The sequence below is a fragment of the Choloepus didactylus genome, chromosome 18 (genome assembly GCF_015220235.1).
Source record: "Choloepus didactylus isolate mChoDid1 chromosome 18, mChoDid1.pri, whole genome shotgun sequence".
Taxonomy (NCBI): Eukaryota; Metazoa; Chordata; class Mammalia; order Pilosa; family Megalonychidae; genus Choloepus; species Choloepus didactylus.
This window is the reverse complement of record NC_051324.1, coordinates 71,528,249-71,554,288: the sequence shown is the minus strand read 5'-3', so window position 1 is coordinate 71,554,288 and position 26,040 is coordinate 71,528,249. Positions and strand designations below refer to the sequence as shown.

The 26,040-nt window shown below is 60.8% G+C and overlaps 1 protein-coding gene across 5 annotated transcripts in view; it reads right to left on the bottom strand.

The window, feature by feature from the left end:
• The window catches only part of SEPTIN9 (septin 9), a 161,921-nt gene that overhangs the window by 79,105 nt on the left and 56,776 nt on the right, over window positions 1-26,040 (bottom strand). Inside the window, exon 1 of one of the 5 annotated variants that reach the window (XM_037809983.1) lies at window positions 23,792-24,014. The exons of 3 other annotated variants lie outside the window; for them this stretch is intronic. In XM_037809983.1, coding sequence (XP_037665911.1) covers window positions 23,792-23,846 — 55 coding nt within the window. In that variant the 5' untranslated portion in view covers window positions 23,847-24,014. Of the gene's footprint in view, window positions 1-10,233; window positions 10,301-23,791; window positions 24,015-26,040 lie in introns of those variants that run through there. One more of the 5 variants, XM_037809984.1, reaches the window with a different exon arrangement.

Here is a 26,040-nt window from a genome sequence, read left to right as displayed (position 1 = left end):
ACCCTGCACAAAAGCAAAGCTCTCCCTGCCTTGAAGCTCAGTCGAGCCCACCAGATGTGGAGACAAATTCGAATCAGACCCTCAAGCGCGCAGATATCTATTCTTGGCTGGGATCAGGGGACTGGGACCCCTTCCGGAACTCTCCGCCTTGGGGGGCCGGCACCGCTCACACCCCTCACCCTGGCTGTCCCCTCCCCTCTCTCTCACTGCTCTGTGTTGCTCTGTGTCGCTCCCTGACTCTGTGTCATCTGTAAGCTCACTCGAGAGAGCAGATGCTGATCCCACTGACCCGTCCACCCAGCGTCCAGGATGGTGGGTGCGCAGTGAGCGGGTGAGGCGGTCGTCGTTCTCAGTCCGTGCCGTGCAATCAGCGCAGACCACTGGAGCAGCCAACAGGGACGGGGTCCACCCCGGGGGGCAGGAGGGGCATCACCCCAGGGAAACCGTGTCCCTGCTGCAGGCGGGAGGTTGAGAAGGAGGCAGCCAAGCAAAGAGGCACCCACGGCCGCTTATACCCTCTTCCCAAACAAGCACACCCCTCTCCCTCCCCCTGTGAATCCAAGTCCCCCCAAAACCAGGCTCCTGCTCGCCTCCTCCCCAAGCCTGCCCACCCCTCTTGCCCTCCCTGCTTAGTTCACACAACACCCTCTCCGTGCCGGCCTGACTGGGTCCTGGCTGTTGGGTTGCTTTGGGGTGGTTGGGGGGATGGGTTACCCGGGGACAGAGCAGAGCGTCCATCCACCACTCCGCCATGCCACAAGCCAGCTCTCCGTCCCATCACCTGGCCTCAGGTGCCCCTTCTGGGGAACCAAAGGTCCACAGGTGTCACCTGTGTGCATGGAGCCCTGGGAGGCCCCAGAGGATGGGCCCCAGGAGCAGGGAGGCCCCGGGGCCTAGCCCCATCTCAGCTGGAGAACCCCTACTTCTGTGCCAGGATGAACAAAGACCCCCCCCCCAAAAAATACACCCACATCCTAACCCCCCAGAACCTCTGATAGTAACTTTATTTGGAAGAAAGTGATCTCAAGATGAGATGATCCTGTCTTAGGGGGCCCCAAACCCAGTGTCAGGTGGGCGACGCTGTGAAGATGATGGAGGCAGCAGGGGGTGATGCGAGCACACGGCAGGGATGGCTGGGGTGGCTGGGCCGCCGGAGGCCGGGAAGGGGCCTGCCCCAGAGCCTGCGGAGGGAGCACGGCCTGCAGACCCCTTGGTTTCAGCTTCCAGCCTCCAGACTGTGAAAATAAATTTCTGCTATTTTAAGTCCCCAGTTTGTGGTGCTTTGAGGCAGCTGCAGGGAATGAAGGCCCTTCTCTGGCTGCTGAAACCCTGCGGCCAGGAGATGCCGGCACTTCCCGCTGGGCACCGTCCCCCCACCGCCACCCCAGGAACTCCAGCACTTCCACATCCAGGGCTCAGAGGAGGGAAAGAGCTGCTGCCCCGCTGTCTCTACCCCCTTCTCCTTTTCCTGGAATCACAACCACCCCAGATTGGGAGAAGTCGGGGCGGGGGTGACTCTGCTCAAGATTTACACCAGAATAGTTGGTGACAAAGTAAGATCATTTTAAGGCAAGCTGTGCAGAGGGCAACGCGCATGCAGCTGCCCCACCCCCATCCCTGATGGAGCCTGTCTCCAGTAGAACCCAGCCGGGAAAAATCAGGAGCCGGGAAAAATCAGGAGACAGGGCTCAGGGCTTGTCACAACGCTGGCAGGACCATGTCCTCGGGCACCTCCCTCCCCATCAGAACCCTAAAATGTGCCCCATGCCCTCCAGACACAGGCCCAGCCAGCCCTCCCTTCCTGACAGAAAACCCCACTTGGAAACACCCATCACCACCGCCACCGGAACCGGTCTCACCCACCACGGTGGGTGGTTGGCATTTTCACGTTCCTCATCTTTGCTTCCCTGCAGAGGTGGAGGCGCGACAGGGGTCTGTGTGTGTCCCCAAAGCCACGATGAGCGGTTGTGATCTTGTCATTCCAGACTTGAGACCCTTAAGTGTCACACATCAGCTCTGAGGCCCGGGCACCCAGGGGAGTGAAGGAGCAGAAAAGGGGGCCTCTCATGGGACCAAGGAGGGATGGGGGGTTGGGGGGACATTGGGTGGCCTCCTTTCTGGTCCACAAAGAGTTTATGCAGCCAAAGGACACCCGAGACCCCCCGCTGGGCATCCCACCAGGGGGTATTGCACAGTGCTGGGTTGCATGTGAGGAGGGTCCCCAAGGTGGCCCCAGGAGGGCAAGAGGTCAGTCCCTGGAGGTCGGGAGGTGCCTACCTGTTACACCGTTTCCCAAAGAAGGACACCCACCTGCTCCCTGCTCCGAAAAATCAGCTGCCCCCACGTCCAGGCTCAAAGCTCGCCTCCTCCCCTACGCTGCCCTCACACCTTCCCCGCCCGCGTCCTCCCCAGCTTCCACCAAGAGCCTTAAGGGCCCGTGCACTCTGACCCACTCCCAGGAATTTATCCCAAGGAAGTAATCAGAAGCCCCAAAAGATTTATGTCTAAAGACGTTTGCATCAGCATGAAAACAGCAAACACTAGAAACAGTCTGGATTTACCCAGATTTTGCTAAATCCATATGAAGTCCTGCTCAGTCACCAAAATCGTGTTTTGGAAGACGAGAAAGGCTCAGAATTTGACATTAAGTAAAAATAGCAGGATACAAGATGCATATAAAGATCCGAATTTCAGCCCATGCATCCTCACCCAGGCGCAGCGGGGCACCCACACAGGGAACTACCACCTCCAGAGGGAAGGAACGCGGGAGTTCGTCTCCATTAGACTTTGCTGCTGTTTTCCTACACGTCTACACCACATGTGGGTCATCTGATACTATCAGGGGATGAAACCATCAACAGGGTTTTTCTAGAAAAATAATTCGGTGAGAACAAGGAGGGCAAGCGGATCTCTGCACACTCGCCCATCCCTGCTTCTGGAAAACCAATTCCTCACCCACCTCTTTCCTGAAGAAGTCCATCTTTTCCTCCCAGGCCCAGCCCGGCCCACGACCCTGCTGTCTGCCAGGTCCCTACAGCCTCGGCTGCTCCGTGAAGAGGTCCCAGCCGACCGACCCCCAGATGCAAACCTTTCGCCTGGCCCACAGGGAGTCCGAGCGGGGCACCGGGAGCTGTGCCTCAGACAAGGGGCCAGTGTTAGGGGCCGCTGGGAGGAGTCGCTCCTGAAACCTGAGCGGGCACCTCCTCCTCGGGCCTGGGGCCAGGCGGGCTGACCACCTGGACACAAATGTCACGCCAAGCGGAGCTGGAGAACAAGACCAAAAGAAAGGCCTGGCGGCCCTGCAGGAAGGAGCAGAGTGGCCGCTGCCCAGGGCAGGGTCTGGTTCTGGGCCAAGGCCTGGCCAAACCGAGTCTCTTCCAAGATGGAAACACAGGCTGGGTCTCTCGGATCCAGGGTAAGGGCCAGAGGGACGGTGGCTGTGGCAGGGGACCTCCCGTTCCCCGCACAGCAGGGAAAGTCTGCTGGGCCTGGAGGACCCACAAGGCGGGACCCTGTGCACTGCCTCACCCGCAGGGCTGGCTGCGGGCAGCCCCCTTGCTCTCACCCTCCTGTAGGGCCACACCTGGGCACAGACCCTCACTCTATGCAGCAGGACAGGGGAGCCGGGCAGGGCCTCCGTGCCAGGCAGAGCTGGGTCTGGCTGTGGTCTGCGGAGCCACAAGGCCGGCAGGGAGCTGGGTACAGAAGGACAGATGGACATGGAATCCAAACCAGTCAGGCCTTGGCCCATCCTCCAAGGGAAAGGAGCCCAATGCCACCGAGCATGGAGAGGGGTGGCCTGGCCTGGTCTGGGGTCGGGGACACTGAGCTGAGCTCTGAAGGACAAACCAGTTAACCGGGTGAAGAGTCAGGCTAGGGGTGGGCGGCCGGCAGGAAGGGTGCTGGGCAAAGGCCCTGGGAGCCCAGTGACCACGAGGGGCCCTGTGGCCTCGGTGAAGACTGCAATCAGATCTCAGGAAATAAGAACAAGGGGGCTCAAGCAGGGAGCGGAAGCCGACAGTTCATCCCTTAGAGCCTCCGCTTCCTCGTCCATCACGTGCTGTGAGGGGCCAACGTGGTGAGACGGGGGCAGCACCTGGCACAGGTGTAGGATGCAGCCGTCAGTGCTCCCGTCACCTGCCGAGCATGCACCTGAGAGCATGCGTGCACACGCGCGTGGCTGCCCTGCCTGTGGCCGAGGCTGCTCGGCCCTCCCGCTGGCCCTGCCCCTCTGCCCTTCGTCCTTTCCTCGTGGCCACCCCTCTCTGCCCAGGCCCCTGGAAGGCAGGAAGCATCAGCACTGCCCCCGGGCCAGCAGCCCTCACCCAGTAAGTGGAGTATAAAGACCCCAGCTCCCTCTCCCTCAGGTGTGGGGGGGTGTCTCAGAGGCGCACGATCTGCAGACTCTCCAGTGTTCCCCATAGGCGTGGGCTCCAGGTGCCCACGGTCATAACCGGCTCGGTGACACAGGCTTTACCGGAGACCCTGCCTTCTGCACTGTCTCTCCCACCACTCCCCTGTGCAGGTTTTCAGGGATCACATCCTGCTTAATCCTCGTCTCTGCATCTGCCCCAGGCCCGGCCTGCTCAGTGAGGAGGGGGTGGCGAAGGGAATGGGTAGGGAGCAAGGTGGGGGAGGCCAGTTTGGGGCAGAGGGGTAGAGCAGAGGATGCCCAAGCAGATGGGGAATGGGGGAGTGGGGTGTTCTCCAGGAGCAAAACAGTCCGGGAGGAAGGGTTTAAAAATAGCCACTGAGGAGCCGTGTGGAGAAAAGGAAATCAGTAAACGGTGAGCCGGCCCAGACGGCCCTGGCCTGCCCACAGAGAGGCACGTCTGTGACAACAACGGCTGAGTCCAGAGGGAAGCCGAGTGAGGGTCCCCTCAGAGAGCCAGAGCCCCCGGGTGAAGCCTCTCAGGGTCTGGGAAAGGCCGAGAGTGAAGCCACAGGCACCCGCAGCTCGCACCCCCCCCCCCCATCCCACCCCTCTCCGCACTCCACGGGACCGGAAGTGGCCCCATGTCAGCTCTGGTGCGGCCCCCCTCCGCCACCCGGTGCAGCTGGAAAGGGCCCCCAGGGGCCCCAAGAGGGACGGCCCGGGGCGGGGAGAGCCAGCTGGCCGGTTCCGGGAAGAGTGAATTTGCCAGGTGCCCTCTGGACCCTGGGAGCAGCGGGGGAGGCCAGGGGCCACCTCTGCCCTCTGATTGGTTCTTAGGATCCTCCGTGGTTTTGGGCAGCGGGGCAGGGGTCTTTCTCTGTGGCTCTGCTGCCCCCGGGCTTGGGAGACATGGGTACTCCAGGGGTCCTGCCCAGCCTGGGTTGGTGACATGAGAATGAGGAGGTCTGATAGCCCCTGTGCCTGGGTTCCCTGATGGGCCAGAGAAACCAGCAAGCCCCCTCCCACCTTCGCACATGCAGGAGCTGCAGGGGCCTCCAGCCACCACAGGCCCCCATGCAGCCGTCCTGACCCGCGTCCTCCTTTCACGGGAGATTCAACATCAGAGGCACAGAGAAGGTGCAAAGGCCGGGAGGGGCACAGCAGTGATCCTCAGTGCCCTCGGTGCAGGACGTGGACCCCAGACCTCTGCCGCGGACCAGGAGCCCACAGTCCTTGGGACACCGGCCGTCTCTTATTTCCCAAATTCATTATTTTAATTCCTCCCTGGAAAAGCTCTCCAGCAACCTGGCAGGCGAGACCCGGGATGACTCCGCCCCGGTCCCGGTCAGACCCTCCCCCAATCAAAACCACCTGCAATGCAAGAGAAAGGCTGTGGGATTCTGGAACAGCCTTCCGAAACCCAGTGTCGGCAAAGCCCACTGGCGGAACTCCAGGTTTGTCAGTGGTTAGTTTGAAGTTCCCCCAAAAGATAGGCCCAAGCCCTAGACCCATGAACCTGACTTTGGAAAAAGGGTCTTTGAAGATGTAGTTAAGGGAAGGAGCTGGAGATGAGGATTATCCCGTGATGGTGTGTCAGAAAAGGAGAGGCAGAGAGAAGACAGCCCGGAGAACCGGGGCAGAGACGGGAGCGGGCGTCCGAAAAGCCAAGGAAGGCCACGGGCGGCCAGCGGCCCCGGACGCCAGGAGAGGGGCACGGCCAGTCTCTCCCTCGCAGCCTCTGAAGGAACCAAGAGGATACGTTCCTGGTGTTTGAGGCCACCGAGCTGTAATTTGTTACGGGGGCCCCAGGAGACAAAGATGCCAAGAAATCTTGAGAAATAAAGTGGAGGCCTCGATCGGGGCCGCTGGGGCCACTCGGTTCAACTTAAGTGTTGTGGTGGCTCCAAGGCCACTTCCCGCCGCTGGTTCACGGGCTCTGAGCCAGCCGGGCCCCTTCACGGTGGGCCAAACCCTGTCCCACGGTCCCCTTCCTGCCACATCGTCCCTCCTGGGCACCGAGCTGCCCCACGCGACCCCGTGGCGGGGGCCACGCGTCCAGTCCACCCGGAACATCCCGCTTCTCGCCCGTGCTCCTCCCTCACTCAGCAGCGCCCCGGTCTGGGCACTAAGTTACATGGTTGTCCTGCCCACAGCGGGTGCAGGCAGTGCTCAGCCCCTGCCCCCCCATCAGAGAAGGGTCTCGGGGTGATGCTCTCAGAACCAGGGAGCTGCCTCCAAGCCAGGCCAACAGGCCGGGCTGCCTGGGGACAGCCACAGAGCCACACCTGCTTCCAGAAACCTCCCTCTGCACAGAGACCAGGGCCCACACTGCTGCTCTCGCAAAGCCGCCCTGCGTGCCTCTCCCAGGCGGTTTTCCCGGATGGAGGCCGGCTTTGTGCTTCCTTCCCAGTCCACCGACCACCCTGGTTCTGGCAGCCTCAGGGCCGTTCCCGACAGGCTGGAAAGGGGCTTCCTTCCTTGCTTTACCGAAGTTACAGGAACCCGAGGACACTGGGGACAGCCTGCTGCAAGTAGAGCAGTCGTGGTCACCCCCGCCCCCAAACCAGCTGTTGGTTATTTCCACAAAGAACAGGAGGAGGGAAATGGGCTTCCACAAGAGATGTGGGTTTGATAAGGGGAAGAATTTTCTGACCACCAGGGGAGGGGCAGCCAGAGGGCCACAGAGGACCTGAGCCCAGGGAGGGTCTGCGTGTGCCCTGCCCCGAGGGGGTGACAAAATTCAATGGCCTTTCAGGTCTCCAGGGGTCAAGGGACCCCTGAGAAATGCGGCTGATGAAGGCAGGAGGGAGCCCCTGGGGGGTGAACCAAAAACGGGGGGCTGCAGCTCCGAGTGTCCCAAAGGTTCGAGTCGTGAGGAACGAGGTTTTCTGAGCTGCTGTCCACCACCCCTCCCCGCCATTTTCAGCAGCCCTGGACACCCCGCAGTCCTGTCCTGGCTCCCCCGTCAGTCATTTCTGGGGCGAGACAACGGCGGGGCCGGGCCCAGGTGGGAGCAAAATTCAGTTCAAGTCCCTCCAAAATCAGGGTCTTCGAGCCCCTAGACCATCCCCTGCTGCTCCTGCCCTTGACCCCCAACTATACCAAACCTTCCTGCCCCAGCTCCCCTTGGCCTCTGGGGGCTCCCACTGTGGAACAGGCCTGGCGAGGAGCCTTTCCAGGACCGGGACGTGTGGCCCCAGGCTCCACACGTGGGGTCAGGCCGGAAGCCCTCAGGGACTGGCCAGGGCCTCAGACGGAGCCGGGAGCGTGGTCAGCGTGAGGCCCGGATTCCCGTGCTCTGCCCAGCGGGCAGTGCTCATTCCTGACCTGTCCCAGCAGAAAAAGCGCACCTCCTTCCCACCCCCCAGCCGGCCAGGGAAACGTTTAAGGCACTTAAAAAATGCAAAATGAAAAAAAAAACAAAAACAAAAAGCACACTGCTAGGGGCCACTGGGCTCAGGTGGGGCCAGCCATTTATCACGCCCAGGGACACTAGAGGGACAGACAGCCGGACAGACAGGCCCCTCAGTGCTGGGGCCCGGGGGTAGCGGCAGGCGGACCCTGCCCAGGCCCAGGTGAGCCGCGGCCTAATTACAGGGGTCAGTGACCCCAGGAGCAGAGTTCAGGCTCTGGTCAGGTGTCCCCCAGGGGCCCAGCCACCCCGCAGCCTCCCGAGCCAGGGAACAGGGTGACACGGGCAGGACCCAATCCTCACCGAGCTGGGCTGGCTGCGGACAGGGCCATGCACTCTGCGGGCACCAAATGGATCTGTGAGGCTGGGTTCCGTCAACTCGGGGTGCACCCGGGTCCTTTCCTCAAGGACACGAGGGGTTTGGCAAAGAGGAGGGAGAGTCACGGAAAACCAAAAGGAGGTGGGTCTGTTTGGGAGAGGCTGAAGCTGGATGCTGAGAAGATTCCAGAAGGGGCTCCCGGTAGCACGCCCGGCAGAGGGCCGCCCCCGAGTCCCAAGCAGCCCCAGGGTGGGGGCCGAGGGAACGACTTCCCCAGGCGTTATCCAGGACTCTTCATGCCCCGACGGTCCCAAGTTTATAACCAAGGACATCAAAGCTATTGGGAAGTTCAGCCACAAAAAGGAATGAAGTTCTGACGCACACGACAACACAGATGTACCCCGAAGGCATCAGGCTGAGCGAAATAAGCCAGACACGAAAGGACAGATATACCTTGTATGAGTCCACTTACATGAGATACCCAGAATAAGCAAACTCACGGAGTCAGGAAGTAGATTCCAATAGGGCACCAGGCCAGGGAGGGTGGGGAGTTCACGGTTAACGGGGTGGTGGAGACGTTTTGGGAATGGATGGTGGTGACGGGAGCACAACATTGTGAATGTAATTAATAGCACTGACTTCAACACACCAAGGTGGTTACATGGGAAATGTTACAATGTATCTATGTTACCACAATTTAAAAATGCTCTCGGGAAACTCCATGAAGTGTGTCTAGAAGCTGAAACCCAGGTGAGCCTTGGGTTGGGGGGATCTAGTGGGGGCAGAATCCCTGGGTATACCTCAAGAGTTGCCCAGAATCTGGGGTCCCCATGCTCCGCCCCCCAATGGCCTGCCCAGAAATCCCCCTAAGAGGCCTGGGGAGGGTCCCTGCCCCGAGGGGAGGGGCAGTGCTGGGAAAGTGGGGCCCCACGATGCCACCCTCTGCTGCACCCCAGAGCTCAGGGCTGGGTCACTGACCCTCCACGACAGGGACAGAGGTGTCCAGAATCTGTCCTCAGAAATGACGCACGTTCAGCTAACTGTCCCCACTCACACCCTCGCCCAGGGCAAGCAGCAGGGACCCTGGACCCACAGCGGGGGATGCTAGGCATGTGGGCAGAGGCAGGATCTGGACGTGCAGGGCCAGCCTACCCACCCCTCTCCCCTATGGAAACGGTCCCAGAAGGCCCAGGGTCACCCCAAAGCCACACACCTGGAGAGGCCCGAGCCAGGCGCCCCCATCCAGAGCACATCCCCCTCTCCGAGACCTGCCGCCTCTATTCCCTACAGACTAAGCCTTCTCTCCTCTACCAAACGCCCCTAAACCCGTCTCTCCCACAAAGCGTCCCTGGGCGAATCAGACCGTTCACCCCGCATCTCTCCAGAGTCACACACACTGCCACCTGTTCACCCTCAGGGGCCCACCTGGTCACGGCTTCCAGGCAGCAAACAATTTATTCTCTTCTCTTAGGAGTGTCCACCTGCCCCCAAACCCCTGAAGGAAAGGGCAGACCCCTCTTCTGGGCAGGGCCGGGCATTGCGCCCCAAGCCCCCTCAGACGGAGACCAGCCTTAAATGTGTCCCCACAAAACATCCACCCTTTACCGCCACTTTCTTTCCAAGAGGGGGATGCCCAGAGGAGGTGAGGATCTCGGATGGGTCGCGTGTGACCCCATGGTTACCTGATCGCCAGGCTGCAGGTGCACAGACTCACCCAACCCCCCACACACACACACACACACCTACAACCCACAAGCAGATGGCCCCTCAATTCTGCCTGGCGCTTCTGGCCTGTGGCAGAAGGAAAAAAGAAAAGAGAGGTGTTTACAGTGAACTCCAAAGCCCCTTTGCCAGAGAGCTTTCCAGGAGACCCCAGGTGCCCCCACCCCCATTGCCAGAATCTGGGCACGATAACCTTTGACCTGCCTGCCGCGGTGGGGCCCAGGCCTGCCAACGCCACCTCCCGGATTCCCATCTTGGGAAGTCGTCCAGCTCTGCCAGGCCGCAGACGGCCAAGGCCCTTCCACCGCCACCCTCAGGGCTGCAGGGACAAGGGGCAGGGAGGGGGCACGCCCCACCCACTGGAAATGGCCCAGGACCTGCCACATCAGCAAGGACCCAACTCGCCTGGCCCGACAGCCTCCCCGCGGGAGACGCTGGAGCAGAAGAAAGTGCCCATTGGACACAGGCTGCAGACAGAGGTCCTTTTCTTAACTAAAAATGGAGAATCTCGGGGCCAAGGTGTCCGCGTGGTGACTGCTAAGTGCAGGCGGGTCGGGGAGGGCTTGGAAGGTGGGGGACTGCGTGGAGGCGTGGCACGGACGCGTCACAGGGGCCGTCCACGCCCCACCCTGGGCCAGGAAGGCAACTCTCTGGCCTCGGTTTCCTGGAGAGGAACAGGAAGGGCTGGACTGAGAAAAGGCCCTTCCAGCTGGACACCGCCTCGCTCCTGGACCAAGCAGTCCCCAGCAACCCCGAGGGCCGGGGCCCAGCAATGCCCGGCAGAGGAGCTGGCTCCGGCCCACATGCGGTGGGGCCAAACGTGGCTGCGGTAGACTGTGGGGCTGTGCCCTCGCCACCTGTACCACTGTCCCCAGGGCCACCGCACCCCGACCGCAGCTGGAAGGACCAGCCCAGGCCTCGGGGCCCCAGGCTCTGCCCCCCTCAACCAGGGGGCTTTCACTTCCCAGCCTCCTCGAGCCTCAAACTGGGCAGTGCATTAGGTTGGGTGACTTATTTTTCTTTTTGACAATGAACTTTGTTAAACAACATCTATTGCTTTGTCCTTAAGTATAAGAGCAGCACAGGCACCATGCAAAAAATTTGCAAAATGCAGCAAATCTAAGGAAAAGCACCAACAAACCCACAAGCCAGAGATAACCACGGAGAATCCTTTGATGAGTGTCCTTCCCATTTTTCCCCGATGTGCACATGTGCGTACATTTTAATACGTGGGTTCACAGCACCTGCATCTTGGGCTCTCCATGTGGCATTACAACACCACTCAGACCCCTGCACCTTCTTAGACTTGTTTCCCAAACTTCTTTGTCATTCAAAAGTTCTGATTCCAGATCATTCTCAGGTGTGACTGTTCTTCAGAAGCATTTCTGCAGAAATTGCTGCAGATTCTGAGGCAGGAGAGCTGGATGGTTCTGGGGGTGTCTCCTGAGAGCTCCCCAAGGTGTGTGTGAAGTTCCCACAAGGACGTCCCAACAGACAAAAGCATCTTGGGGGTGGCCTTGTCCCTTGGAGCGGCCCACCCAGCCGCCCCACTCTGCCCCCACCATCCCAGGGCCCTGGGTCACTTGGAGTCAGCCACAGTAGAAGTCCAGCCCCGGCCACCATGGCCCAGCCCCTGGGCTGGTTGCAAATCCGAATGGTATGCAGAAGGCAGAGGGCACTGGGCACTGCGGGGCAGAGGCCCAAGGCCCCACAACCCACCCAAGGCCCGCAGGAAAGGAAGGTCTGGCAGCCACCCAGGGCCTGGGACACGCACAACAAGCACGGCTTTAACTCACTTGCTGAAGGAAATGCAAGCAGAGTGGGGGGCAGGCACCAGGCCTCCATGGCCCCTCCTGCCACCGCAGCCCCTCCTGCCTGAACCCCCCCACTCTTGGGGCAGGAGGGGTTCACTCCCCCATTGCACTGGGATGAGAGCCGGCCCAGGGCACAGCCGCCCCCCTCCCCACTAGACCCACACCCTCCCGAGGGCAGGCAGGTCGTTCATCTTCCAAGCCCCCTCCGCCAAGCCCCAGTACCCTGCACGGCACATTGCTGACATCTAAAAGGTGTTTGCCACGTAGAATCTTTTATCAGTCCACATTTCCCAAAAGCGCCCTGCACACCAGGCACTCATGAGGAATCCCCCGACGGGGGCAGAGGGTTTATTACCAGCATCCCCGCTTCACAGACAGTCTTGGGGGCTGAACGGCCACCCACCATCGCAGCGCTGGCGGCGGGAGGCGGATCTGAATGGGCAGCTAACCCGTCCCCCCACGCTGCCTCCAGACCCCGCCCCAGCCGTCGGAAGAAAGCAGAGCTCCGAAACTAGAGCATACCCAGTGCATGACAGGAGTCTCTTCCAAGCCTCCCAGCACCCTGCGAGCTGGGCACGGCTATTTCCATTTCACCAGCGAGGCCAGGCCGGAGAGCAGCGAGGCTGGGGCTGGGGCAGCCCCTCACCAGACCCCAGGCTCTGGACCTCCGCTGTCCCCAGCCACCACTGCGGCACCCGTCCCCTGGGCCTCCCATCCTACCCAGGAGAGGGCTCTGCCCGTGAGGGAAGACCAGGGCCGGCCCAGGGAGCACTTTCAGCAGCAGGGAGGGACAGATGGACGCAGGTGTGGGGTTTCGGGGGGAGCTGGGCGTGCTTTCCAGCACAGTCTCAGACCAGCTGGGAGCCCCCAAAACTGCAGTTGCCCGAAGCTCAGCAGCTGGTCAGCCTTGCTGGGCCCTGGGGGGATTCACAAGGGCCTCCTAAGGAAGCACCAGGTAGGTGCTCAATAAAGACATGGTTACAAAAATCAACCAGAATGAGCACGGTCAGAGGCAGTGCCTGTGAGCAAGGGGGGAGCAGCTGGAAGGGCCAGGACTTGGGTCAGAGACAAAGAATGTGGGAGGGTGGGAGGGTGGGAGGGAGGGAGGCCGGAGCAGGCCGACAGCTGGCTCCAGGACAGCTGTTTGCAGGAGCCTGGCTTGCAGGAGGCTAGCTTCACCATTTAAATATCAGGAGAGATGTAAATATTTGAATGGGATCCCCCACCCCCTCCAAGCTGGCCTCACTGGGAGATTTCTGCTCTCCCCAGTGCCCCTACTCTGCTGCTCCAAGGCTCAGTGTCTCCCCAGGGGCCAAAAAGGGGTGGGCAGGGAGGGCACCCAAACTTTGCCTCCACCCTTTCTGGGGCACCAGACCTGCAAAGCACGAATGAATGACCGTCTCCTCACCCCACCCCCTGGGGACCCAGGGCTCACCACGGGTTTCTTTTATAGTTCAGCAAAAAAAACAAAAGCAGGTATTTCTGAGGTTTAGAAATCACCACTGAAAACCCACAGCCAGTTCTGCCATCGCTAAGTTAACAAAGCCAGTGCTGCTCTCCCACCTGGATTATTTCTCTACCAAAATCTCTCCCAGCTCCCCTGGCTTCCCAGCAGCCAAGAAGGAGGCTGAGCCTGCATCCCATATGCTGAGCCTGGATCCCAGGTTGCTGAGCCTGGATCCCAGGATGCTGAGCCTGGATCATGCTCAAGGTGGGGCCCCTCTCTCCAGCTGCAGTGAACCCTGGCTTAGCTGCGGAGCCAGCAATGGCTGCCCCAAAGCCCTCCATGAGAAGTGTTTTCATGCCCCCAAGTAGGGTTGCAGCCACAGCCCTCTCCCCCCATTTCCCACCTCCTGGAAGAAGCCAAGCACCTGACAGACACATGGGGTCTTCCACACAGAGCACAAGTCCACAGACACAGCAAAGCCAAGCAGAGAGAGACTGGCCACCATCATCTGCCTGAACACTCAGCCTGGCAAACTCCTGGGCAAGTCTCTGGTCGGGCACCCCTTCCTCCAGGAAGCCCTCCCAGAATTTCTCTCCCCAGGGCCCAAGTCTGGACCTCTAACACCTAGAACAGAGCTGGCACTTCCCCAGCACCCATGGATATCTGCTGAATGAACAAATGAATGAGCCAAGCGCCTCTTCCACCCCCAGAGTCCCCTCCTGGCCCACTGGAGCATTTTGGCAAGGATGCCTTCCTTGGACGGACACCAAGGAGACCCCACCCCCACCCCTATGCAATCTAGGCAATTAGGCGCCAGGCAGGGGGGTTCAAGAATTTCATCTTGAACTAAAGGAAAAAGCCAAAACTCAGCTAATTTACAGAACCGTCTCATCCCCTGACAGTTAATGGGAGATAGGAGCAGGGGACAGCTGAGACGGCCGCCCCTCCAGGCCTGGTTTGCAGCCGGGAAAGCTTGTATGCTTTTACCGTAGATAATATCGGTCTCCAGGGGACAAGGCGGGGGCCGGGCCCAGCCTTTACAGGGAAGCTGCCCACCCACGTGGAAAGTGGGACCAACTATCCCTGCTCAGAACTGCTTCCTGCCACCAGGGAGGGGGCTGGGTCCAGAACGTGATCCCGCCTGGGAGCATAAGGAAATCCCCCAGGTAGCCGGCCACTGACCTAGGTTCTGGAAACATTTCCATCTTCCAGGCCCGCCCCTCGGGAATGGGAGATGGCAAAGCACTCCCAGGCCTGAGTCAACATGCGGAGACCTCTCTCTTCCCACCAAATGAGATGAGAATGGTGCATTGGGCCACCTCCTCCCCTCCCCCAGCTGCAGTCTCCCACAAGGGGGAGGCCAGGACCCCCAGAACCTGCCCCGGGGGACAGCTGGCCACAAGCCCATGGTCCAGGCAGCGCTAACAAGCTCTCCTTGAAGGAAACTGAAAGCCCTTTATCCCGCTGGCTGTGGTTTGGGGAGCAGGAAACCAAGCACAGAGCAGAAGGAGGCAGGCTGGAGAGGGCACTGGACACCCAACAACCCCACCTTTCACAAACAGGGACACGGGGGTGATGTGCACTGGTCAGTGCAGGGAGAGGGGAGCCGGCCCCAGGGAGGCTGCGCGGCTGCTTTGCAAGGACTGACCACCCACACCTAAGGAAAAGGTGCAGCCTTGGGGATGAAGAAGTGAGGAGGCTGCAATGCATTTAAAGCCAGGCCCCTTGATTTTCTGGATTTTGCAACAAGGGGCAAAGGACGGCTTTCCCGGTTGGCCCAGAGGCTGCAGGGGAGACAGAATGGTTCCCAGGGGACCATTAGGGACTCAGGAATCAGTGGTGCAGGGAACACGGACAAGGAGGATGGACAAGGGAAAGAAACAAAAACACGAAGAAGGAGGAGGAATATGGAGTCTCGTTCCCGGCTTCCCCTGCAGCCTTGGTAATCCCCAGAGAGCTGGAGAGGCCTGGAGAGTTTAACAGGCCTGGGAGTGGGGTGGGGAGCCAGAGGGGCCCCCGTCGTTTACACTCCCTGCTGAAGTCTTCCCTCCCCTGATTTCTGGGCACTGGCAGCGCTTTAAAACCTGACAACAAACAAAGAAGTTTCTAGAATGTCTCCTTGTCCAGTCCGAATGGAGCCTCCGGGTTGAATCCAGACCAAATTAGACAGCCCAAGCCCAGAAATGCCCCAGGCGCCCGGGGAGGGGGCGACGGGGCCGCGGGCAGAGCCGTCTGGCTGAAGAGGCGGCTTTGGGACCGTCTTCCAGGGAGCCAGGACTGTCGCCTGGTCTTGTAAGCAACTCAGAGAGCCTCCAAATTTGGGAAAAACTGAGAAGCCTCTGGAAAGAAAGTCTCTGCTGGACCATGTTTTCTCTTATCAAAAGAATGCACAGGAACTGTTCCCTGGCTGGGTTTCTGGGATGAACATAAAGGTGAAAGCATCCAGGGCTTCCTCCTGAGGGGCCTCCCATCAGGGACCCCCACCCCTCACTCCACCTCTCCATCTTTGAGGGTCTCGTGCCTGCCACGCTGCTCCACACAGGAGGTGACATCCTGTCCAGTGGGGAGCACATGCCCAGTGGGGAGCACCTACCTGCTGGGAACACCCGACCCTGGGGGAGCACCTCCCCAGTGGGGAGCACTTGACCCTGGGGGAGCACTCACCCAGTGGGGAGCATCCGACCCTGTGGGAGCACCCGCCCAGTGGGGACCACCCAACCCTGGGGGAGCACCTGCCCAGTAGGGAGCACCCAACCCTGGGGGAGCACCTACCCGGTGGGGAACACCTACCTGGTGGGAACACCCGACCCTGGGGGAGCACCTCCCCAATGGGGAGCACCCGACCCTGGAGGAGCACCTGCCTGGCGGGGAGCACCCAAGCCTGGGGGAGCACACGCCCAGCGGGGAGCACCCGAGCCTGGGGGAGCACCTGCCCAGTGGGGAGCACCCAACCCTGAGGGAGCACCTGCCCAGTGGGGAGCTCCTGCCCGGTGGGAAGCACATGGGTCCCGCTTAGCAGGGAGGTGGGATCTCACCCAGGGGTTTGCCACCAACATGGACCCCTTGGGCTTGGCCCAGGGCCTCCCTACCCCACCCCCACCCTCTGCTCCTGTCTGTACCACAAAGGGGCTCTCCCAGCAGCCAGCCAGCGCTCAGCCCTGCACACTCAGCTGGTAAACAAAAGGGGAGGGTTCCCCCGAGTTACACAGGATTACCATGTGACCCGGCAATCCCTCTCCTAGGTACAGACCCAAAGAAATCGAAAGCAGGGACTTGGCAGACCCTTGTATGCCAGCATCCACCAGAGCGTTAGTCACAACTGCCAAGGGGTGGAGACGACCCAGGTGTCCCCCGAGAGACGACTGGAGAAATGGAATACGGTGGTGTCGCCAGATGATCAAATATTACTCAGCCATAAAAAAGGAATAAAGTTCTGATCCACGTGACAACAGGGGTGAACCTTGAAAATGCTATGTTAAGCAAAACAAGCCAGAAGCAAAAGGACAAATATGATGAGACCCCACTTATATGCGGCCTCCAGAACAGGCAAAATCAGAGGAAGCAGAGAGATCACCAGGAGCAGGGGGCACAGGGAGTGGGGAGCTCTCTCTCAGTAGGTGTGGAGTTTCTGCTTGGGGTGATGAAAAGCTTCTCCAAATGCTGATGGTAGTTACACAGTATCACGAATGTACTTAATACCATTTAATCATATACTTAAAAATGGTTACAGCGGTAAACTTTCTTTAAGTTGAGTATATTTTACCACAATAAAAAAGTGGGGGGGGACAAGAAACAAATAAAAAGCTTGGGGGGGGGTGCGTAAGTGCCCCAACCTCTGGGTGTGGCAGAGGAACTGACAGCCTTCAGAATGGGAGCAAACAAGTTGCAAATCATCTAGCTGACAAGGGCTTAATATCCAGAATATGAAAGGAAGACTTTCAGCACAACAAAAAGGCAAACAACCCAGAGGACTAGAGCAGACAATTTTCCAAAGATATTCAAACAGCTAATAAGCACAAGAAAAAGATACTGGCCATCCTTAGCCTTTTGGGAAATGCAAATCAAAATCATGAGCTACCACTTCACACCCACAAGGATGGCAATAAGCAAAAAGGCTGAAAATAAGGATGCGAGAAGCAGGCACCCTAAGGCATTGCTGGGGGCTGTAAAATGGAGCAGCCACAGTGGGAAAGTTTGGCAGCAGCTTGGCGGTTCCTCCAAGAGTTCACCATAGTTACCATGTCACCGGGCAACCCCACTCCTAGGTAAACACCCAAAAAAAAGTGACAGCAGGGACCTGAGCAGCTATTTGCACACCAATGTTTACAGCAGTGTTTGCAGCAGCATTACCCACAGCAACCAAAAGTGGAAACAACCCAGAAGTCCATCCACTGATGAATGGATAAACAACACAGGGTATATACATACAGAGGAATATTATTCAGCTGTAAAAAAGGAATCACATTTTGATCCATGCAACATAGATGGACCTTGAAGACATCACAGCTGAGTGAAATAAATCAGACACGAAAGGGCAAATATTGTATGATCTCACTGATATGAAATAATTAGAATACGCAGATTCATAGACAGTGCAAAAGAGGTTACTGTGCAGTAGAGAAAGGGATGGGATGCTGTTTGCTGGAAGATACAGACAGTTTGTAAATGTTGGACATTTTTAAATAAATTTAGAAAAAGAGAGAACGAGAGCAAAAGAAGGGAAGAGAGGGAAGGAGGGAAGGAAGGAGCTTGGACCTGCTTCTCCAGCCCCAGGAAAGCCAGCAGGTGCCTCGGGGCGGCTGAGGCCAGATCACCAACTGGAGTCCCTGGCCAGGTGTAGACTCCTGCGGGGTGAACGCACAACCTGCCCACAGGCATTGCCCTTGGGGCGTGGTCATGAACGGTCATGAGTGGCCACCGCGCTCCACCAGCACCCAGTGTGGACTGAGCCGCAGCCCTGGGGGTCCCGTCCATTTGCTCCTCCGGGCACAAGGCCCCACCCCCACCCTGCCCCACCCCGTGCCCAGGCTCCCGGTGCCCTTGCTGGGGCTGGGGGCGCAGAGCAAACTGGCTTTGGCCTCGCCCGCCCTTGTTCTCCTGGCCATTCTCCTCGCTCAGGGCCCAGCCCGGCCCCACACCCGATTAGGCACTTGCAAAAGGCCGCTCCCCGAGGAAGATGGCCGCAGCACGAGCCCTCCCCGACAGCAGGCCAGGACCCCTGCCATGGCCTCTCAGGAAGGCTGGCAGCAGAGCTGCGGGCGGGCTGCTGACCCCCCGCCTCCGTCCTCACGGTCAGGGCACCCATCCCGTGCCCGTTACCGACGGCATGTGGCCCTGTGGGTGGGGCTCTGGGTCCCCCTCCCTGGGATCGGGGTGCGGGTGGACAGCAGGGGTGACCGTGAGGACCTCCCAGGGAGAGGGGGGCCTGCAGCCTCCATCTGACCAGGAAAGGGCCACGACACCTGGGGACAGGATGTGAGCGAGGCAGGCAGCAGAAGGGGCTCCCCCACGCTTGGCCCAGGGGTCTGTCAGGCAAGGAGGGACCCCCGGGCGGCTTCTTGGGCTCTCAGAGTCTGCAGCCCTTACCCTCACCGGTGCCAGCCTTACCTGCGAGCCTCGTCCCAGCTGAGAACCCCATGGCGTGATCAGACAGGCCCTCGCCCTGCAAGCCTGGAAACACCCTGTGTCACCCCCAACTGGCATTTAAATGCCCAAACCTGCCTGGACCTTGTAAATAACCCCCCAGGTCCCCACAGCAACCAGGACCATGGCTGGTGTTAGGGGCTGAACCCCACCCAATCCCCACCACAGCCCTGAGAGGTGTTTATACCCCCACGTCACAGACGGGGAAACTGAGGCTCAGGGCCTGAGAAACTGACCCAAGGCCATACAGCTGGGAAACAGAGCAAGGTCTGCCTGGGGCCAGCCCGGCCCCCTGGACACCCGGCTTCCAGGCTGCCCGAGCCTTCCTCCCCAGGCCCCCTCCCTTCAGATGCAAACTCCACTCACCAGCCTCTCTCAGCCCTCCCCGGGGATCCCCATCCTGCAGGCTGATGCCACCCAGTGCCCTCCCCAGACGTCTGCTCCAGGCCTAACCTCAGCCTGGCCGCGAAGCTGGTTAGGGCCCTGCATCCACCACCTGGGCACACGTCCCTGCAGACAGGGACCTGCCCTCCGCCTCTAACTCATGCTCGCTCAAAACCAGGACAAGGCACCTGCCGGGTCCTGTGCTCTGGGCACCAGGAAGGCCCCGGTGCACGGTGTGACGGTGACAGCAGTCGGATGCGTAAAGCAGGCCGGTTCCCTCGGAGCCGCGGAGGACTCACCACGGCAGATCCCAGCCAGGCCGGGCTCTTCTCCTGTGCATCCGCGGAGTGACCTGTCGTCACCTCCTCGGCTCCTGCCACCCACCAAGGTGTGAGCGGAGGGAGGAGGAGTTCACGAAAGGCCTGGTCTTGGCTGGAAAGCAGGAGCAGGGAGGGAAGGCCTGCACCCATCACCAAGAACAGGTCCTTTGCTCCCAGGGGAGAGCACAGCTGGTCCCAGCCACTGCCCAAACCCAGGCCCCGAGGCATCTGGGCACGCAGACAAGCGACCACGTCTGCCCATCGCCACCCCACCGAGAGCTGCTCCCTGCCCCCGGGTCCCACAGGCCTGGACCAGGCCCGGGAGACAGTGGGGGGCTCAGGAGAAGCTAGATGCCTCATTTCCCAGGCAAGAGGCCCGGCTTAGGGGGTCAGGGCACCTGGGTTCAGGGCCGGACTCGGTTTCAACAAACTCCAAGGCCTATTCAGGCAAGAGGCCCGGCTTAGGGGGTCAAAGCACCTGGGTTCAGGGCCGGACTCGGTTTCAACAAACTCCAAGGCCTGTTCGGATTCTCTCACCGCGAGTGAAGATGGCTCCAGAAAATACCGCTTAGGAAAGCAGGAGACGTGGGGCACTCGCGACAGCCTGTTACAGAGTCACAGGTTGAACACTATTTGCAATAATGGATTTGGACAGTGTTCCCCGAAGAACGAGCCATCCAGCTGCCCGTGCCCCAGCAGATGGAGGACAAGGTAGGGCAAAGGGTCACCCCTCCAGGCGCCCGGCCACGCGGGAGCAACGGGGCCGTGGCCATCGCTAGGCCTGCTTGTGCCATGGGGAAACAGGAGAGGGGACTCTGAAAACCGCGCTGGCCAAACTCAAAATACGCTTCGTGTCCTCGAATAGAGGGTCTCCGCTGGGAGTGTGCCCGCGTCCATGGAGAGAACACACTCGTCCTCTCCATCCCCAGGGACCCCGAACCTGACAGATGCAGCCAAAATAGAAGCCGTGGGCCGAATCCCCATGTGACCCCTCAGTAATGAGCTCCCACAGGCTCCAGAGCTCCCTCAGTCCTCTCGGGGTGGACGTGGGAGGGGACAAGCAGGGAATCAAAAGATGAAAAGAGAAGGGCGTTCCCCAGAGCAGGCAGTGAGGGCACCTGGGATGTGGGCAACCTGCAGAATTTTAAACCCCACACTCCACCTGCCACCCACTCTCACCCGAACCCTCGCCCCTGGTAGCTTTGTCTGTCCTGCAGGGGAGGGTTCCACAAGCTCCAAACCTCCCAGAAACACCCTGATCAGGGCCCTTGGCACCCTGCTTTGCAGGATTCCAGGGTCAGACTTCTGCTCAGTTTGGAAACCACCCAGAGAGACAGAATCCCAGATCTCGCCCAGCTCTGGGGGTGTCCCCTGGAGCCTGCATCCTTCAGCAACTAGCATGGGCTTCTAGATGGCCCCTGTGGGACGGCATCGAGGCCGTGTGGCCGCTGCCCCAGGACTGGCAGCTTCCTTTACCTCTAAATGGACCTGGCAGGCCCGAGAAGCCACTTGGACAGCCCCGCCCAGCCTCACTGACCCACTGACACAAACCACACCCCTCTGGCTTTGCCTCTCCCCACAGCAACAGTCCCCACGCCCGGCGGGCCCATTCATTTGCCCAGCCCCAGGCCTCCCCCACTCGGCTCGCTGCCCCCTTGGCCCCAGGCCCGCCTGCCCCAAAGACTTCTCCAGGAGGCAGCCAGCTCGGGCCTGTCTCTGCCCTGACCCCGATCCGCTAGCTGGTACCACCCACTGCTGCATGGCTGGAGCACGGGGGTCCCACCCAGACCCTCCCCAGCCCTTCCTTCCCCTCCTGGGTCTGTCACCCACCACGTGCATGCCGTCTCCACCCCCAAGTCCACTGCAAGTTCATTATCTCCAGCGAGTCTTTCTGTTCCCCAAGTTGGCAGGGCAGAGCCGGGTGCAAACAAGCTGGCAACCCTCACACGCTCACACGCATTCACAACCCTCACATGCACACACGCACATGTGCTTATATTCACATGTGCACACACACACAAATACTCACACATGCACTCACACACATGTACATACACATGTACACCATCAATGTGTACATACACTCACATACACACAGTCACATGTACACACACATGCAAACACACATTTACACACACGTTCATATATGTACACGTGCACACACTCAGACACACAAGGCACAGTCACAGTACATGTGCACATCCCCAATAGTCACACATGTACACACACGCACATGTGTGCAAGCATGTACGCAGTCACATGCATACTCACACACACACACTCTCACATGGCAGCCACTCAGAAGCCCTCCAACAGGGGACCCCAATGACAGAGCATGTCAAACTTTTATGGGGCGCACAATGCACCCCAGCTGGCCTCAGCGCAGCACGCACCTCACTGTGAAACCTTCCCCTGGAGCCAGGGCAGCTGCCAACTGTTTCACAAGGACGCCTCACTGAGGCCATCGTCTCGGACTAAATTAGAGGGCCAAGAAGCTATCTTAGGACCCTGGGGGCCGCCAGCGTCTCCAGATGGGGCCGCACGCTGGGGAGAGAAAGGAGTTAGACCCGGGACCCCAGGACCCTGAGGAGAGCCCACCGGCCTGGCCAGAGTGAGGCTTTGCTCTGAGCTGTAAGACCCATGTGACCCCAAAATCTCTGCCTCTTCCTCCTGCCACAGGGATCACACTGCTTCCCCCGTGTTCCCCAGAAATTCCACTGCCAACGCAACACTTTCGGGTCAGGAAATAAAACCAGAGACCTCCGGTCCCGCAGGCCGCAAGGAAAAAGCCCACACAGTGCGTTACCTGGAGGCGAGGCCGTCTCCAAACAGCATGGAAAGGGGATCGGATCAGCTGACAAAAGTCTCCACCTTGGCCATCGAGGCCGCTGGAGGGGCACGGCCACAGGGGAGCCACGTGCAAGGCAAGCAGAAGGTGAACAGAACAAAGCACCCTTGGGGGAGGCCCCAGGACGATGGGTCCCAGATGATAGGGTACCAAGTCCTCACAACTTTTCAGACCCAGAACCTCCCTGTTCCCGGGGGTCAAGGATGCAAAGTGCCGGAGTCGGAGCAAGGGCTCCTGAGAAAGTGCTCCCAGCGCCGAGTCAACAAAGGAGAAAGGCCGTCTCATTCTTTACCCAGCGCTGGCTGGCCACTGGGTCGTGGGCAGACTGGACCACAGTCTCATCCTGTCTCTTCACCCCACTCCGCCAAACAACTCAGCCTAGCCCAGGATGAAGCTGCTGGGGACTCTGATTGGGGCTCCAGTCCCCAGGGGGAGCACCTTCAGAAGAGGCCGACCCGGGCCCAACACCCAGGGCACCCCCTGGTTCTGGCCGTCGGGGGCTGCAGGACGCCAGGCTGGTCGCCCCACGACTTGGCCTGACACCTTTCAGCACGGCCTCCCCAGCACCCAGCCCACCGCGCAGGAGGGCGGGGACTCCAGAGCGGGTAGAGGCAGCCCCCACCCCCCATCCACAACACGCACAATCCTGCCCCAGAAGTGCTGGAAACTATTGCGTGCTTCCCTTGCACTGCTTTATTTACTCGTCAGGATGCAGGACGCACAGCCACGGGCCACGGGGAGTCACGAGGACACCAGAAAACACACACGGACCCAAACCCGCTCTGCGAGGGCCAAGCGCCCGAGTCTCTCCACACTGTAAACCAAGAAGGGGGAGGGGCCAAAGTGCACGCAGGCCCCTTCCCCCTCACCCCACCACCGCCCACACACACCCACACACACAACCCGACATCCAGGCCTGGATGGGGGCCACGGGGCGCCCCACTCTGGACCCGCGGCCCGGCCAGCTCGGGTGCGCCCGGCCCGCGGGCTGCGCAACTTGGCGGCGCTCCCCGGCGGGGCCTCGGCTCAGCCCCGGCCCCGAAACTGCCGTGGGGGAGGGGAGGGCTCTCCACCCGAGCAGGACGCGGCCGCCCCCTGGGCCGGAGGCGGCTCGCTCACTGCTCACTCCTCTCTCCAGCCGCAGGGCCCGAGGGGGCCCGAAAGCCGACCGAGAGCGAGGGAGGGGTACGGAGAGAGTTCCGAGAGTGAAACCGCGCGCCCCGGGGCAGCTCCCAGGGAGCCCGGCGAGCCGCCGAGGAGGTTGTTGTTGCTCCGCAAACCCAAACAACAATAAAAGGAAGGAAACCCGGGCGGCTGCGCGCAGGGCCGGCGCGGAGTGCCCGCGGGTTCCCCGGCGCGGGCTCAGCGTAGGCGACGCGGACGCGGGGCCGTGGCGCCTCCGTGCGGGTCCCGCCTCCCGCCTCTGCGCACCCCCGCCCCGTGCGCGGCCCGCCCGGAGGGTCCTCCCGGACACGCCCGCGATCGCCGCCGCGGGGCGGGCACCCACCTTCGAAGTCCGAAATGATCCCGTCCAGCTGCGCGTTGACCGCGGGGTCAGACATGGTGGCCGGTGGGTAGAGGGCGCGCGCAGAGCGGAGGCGAGGAAGAGCCCCCGGCCGGAGCCGGGCCCTGCGCGCTGGCTCGGGCGCCGCGCCCGCGCTCCCGCCGTGCAGAGCTCGCCGCCGGAGCCCCTCGGCCCCCGGGATCGGCCGAATGAATGGGGGAGGCGGGCGGGCGCCGGCCCCTCCCCTTCTCCCTCCTCCCCTGCCCTCCCCCCGCCCCCGCCCCCCGGTCGTATCAGGTTCCCGCACCCGCGGCCCGGCCTCCCCGCCTCGCACTGGCTGCTCCGCCCGCCTGTCAAGGCCCGGTGCGCCGGGGCCGGGGGGGCTGGGGCGCGAGTGGCCGCCGCGGGAACCCGCAGAGCCCTGGGCACCCGACCCGGGCGTCCCGCTTCTCCCGGCCCGGCCCGCGCCCTAGGGACGGCGACGGTCGCGGCCTCCGCGCCCCTCCTTCCCCGCCCGCCCGGACGCCCTGCTGCGGCCAGCTGTGGGCGGATGTGGAGGCCGGGCCCCAGCGCGGGGGCGGGCGCCGAGCCGGGAAGAGATTCCTGCCCTGCCCCCGGGTGCGGGGCTCCTTCGGCGGGTGGTTTGATTTACGCCATCCCACGAAGTTCGCCGCCGACTCCCTCCGCGCGCTGAGCGCCTAGCAAGGGTCAAGCGGCGGCGCGCTGGGCTCGGGGGTCCGCCCGGTCCCGGCCCCCGGCCCGAAACCCCGCCTGCCCCTCCAGAGCTCCGCGCGAGTCACGCGGCCCGGGGCGGGAGGCCACGGAGGGCACCCCTCGGCCTCTCCACCCTCCAACGCCGGCGACGCTGCTGCGCCCTCTGGGGTGGGCGTGGGGCAGGGATGGAGCGCGTCCCTTCCACCCCCACCCCCCAAACACACAATAAGGGGGCTTCTTGAAGGCAGAGGCTGGACCACGGCGAGCCACCTAGTAAGAAGAGGGTTTGGAGAAAGGAATTGGAGAATGGGTAGAAAGGGGGCAAGCCAGGAGCTTCCCCCTCCCCTCTGGGCCCTGACCTCGGGCAGCTAAGGGAGAAGGGGCATAGAATTCTATGTGCTTCCATATTTAAGGCCTAGCAGTTGTCTCTACACTCCCCCTTTCCTTCAACAAACAGGCACTAAATTGACGGCCTAGGAGGCAGGCAAGCCTAGGGACTGGGGGCAAAACAGTGAATTAGATGCAGAACTTACAACTGCTCAGTATCCTCTCTGAGCCTGGCACTAAACAGAGGGGGTGTTCCTTCCAATAACTCTTAAGGAAGGAGCCCCCCAGAGCCATCCCCAGAAAGGCTGACTGGGCAGGTGTGGGCAGAGCCCAGGAATCTGCATTTTTATAAGCATCCCCTTACACACAAGGTGAGGCCAAGCAGGTGGGCTCCGCTCAGAGGCACTGTAGCATGCTCCTGCCTAGCCTTCCACCAGCTACACGCTCCCACCTCTTGTCCCCTGCAGCCACCCATGACCCTAGACCCAGGGCCTCTGCCTTCTGCCAAAGTCAGGGGGGCTGGGTGAGAATTCATGGCAGGGAATAACACCCCCAAGCTGGTGGGCAACTTGGCAGTCCTGTACCCTGAGTGGGTGGTGTGGGAGTGTCCCCAAGCTCACCCTCGGCCCCCAGGGTTGGACAGTGCCACTCCCACCCCTGCACCCCCATTTCTGAAAGCTCCCTAGTGTGCAGCGGACGCTGAGACCAGCCTGCCATCGGGAAAGGCAGATGGGCAGCTACTGGTCACCCAGCCCTCCTGCAGCCCACATCCTAGGCTTGGTGGGCTTCACATAGATGAAATCAATTTCCTTTTTAAGAACAGCGGTCACTCCCTTTCTCATGCTTTGGATATTTTTCACTATTTTCAACTGAGTGGGAGCTGCAAAACCACAGACATCTCTGCTGCGCACACACCCTCGTCTGTCTGGGAGCCTCGGTCTCCAAAACGGGGCTGTCATAGCACCCCGATAGCATCCGGGCCAGCCCAGCGCGTTTCTCATCTGAAAAGCAGTCCCTGGGCCAGCAGGATAGCCCAGACCTCACCAGGCCACCCGTCCCCTCTGCATTTGGGAGTCTGGGGACCCAGCTATGGTCCTCCGCCCCTAAGAAGCTCAGACTGACAGCCCAGCTCCTGCTGGGACGGTGTTGAGTCTCCAGGGCGGCATCCAACTGGGCCACAGATTATTCTCCAGTGTTTTCATAAAAAGCAC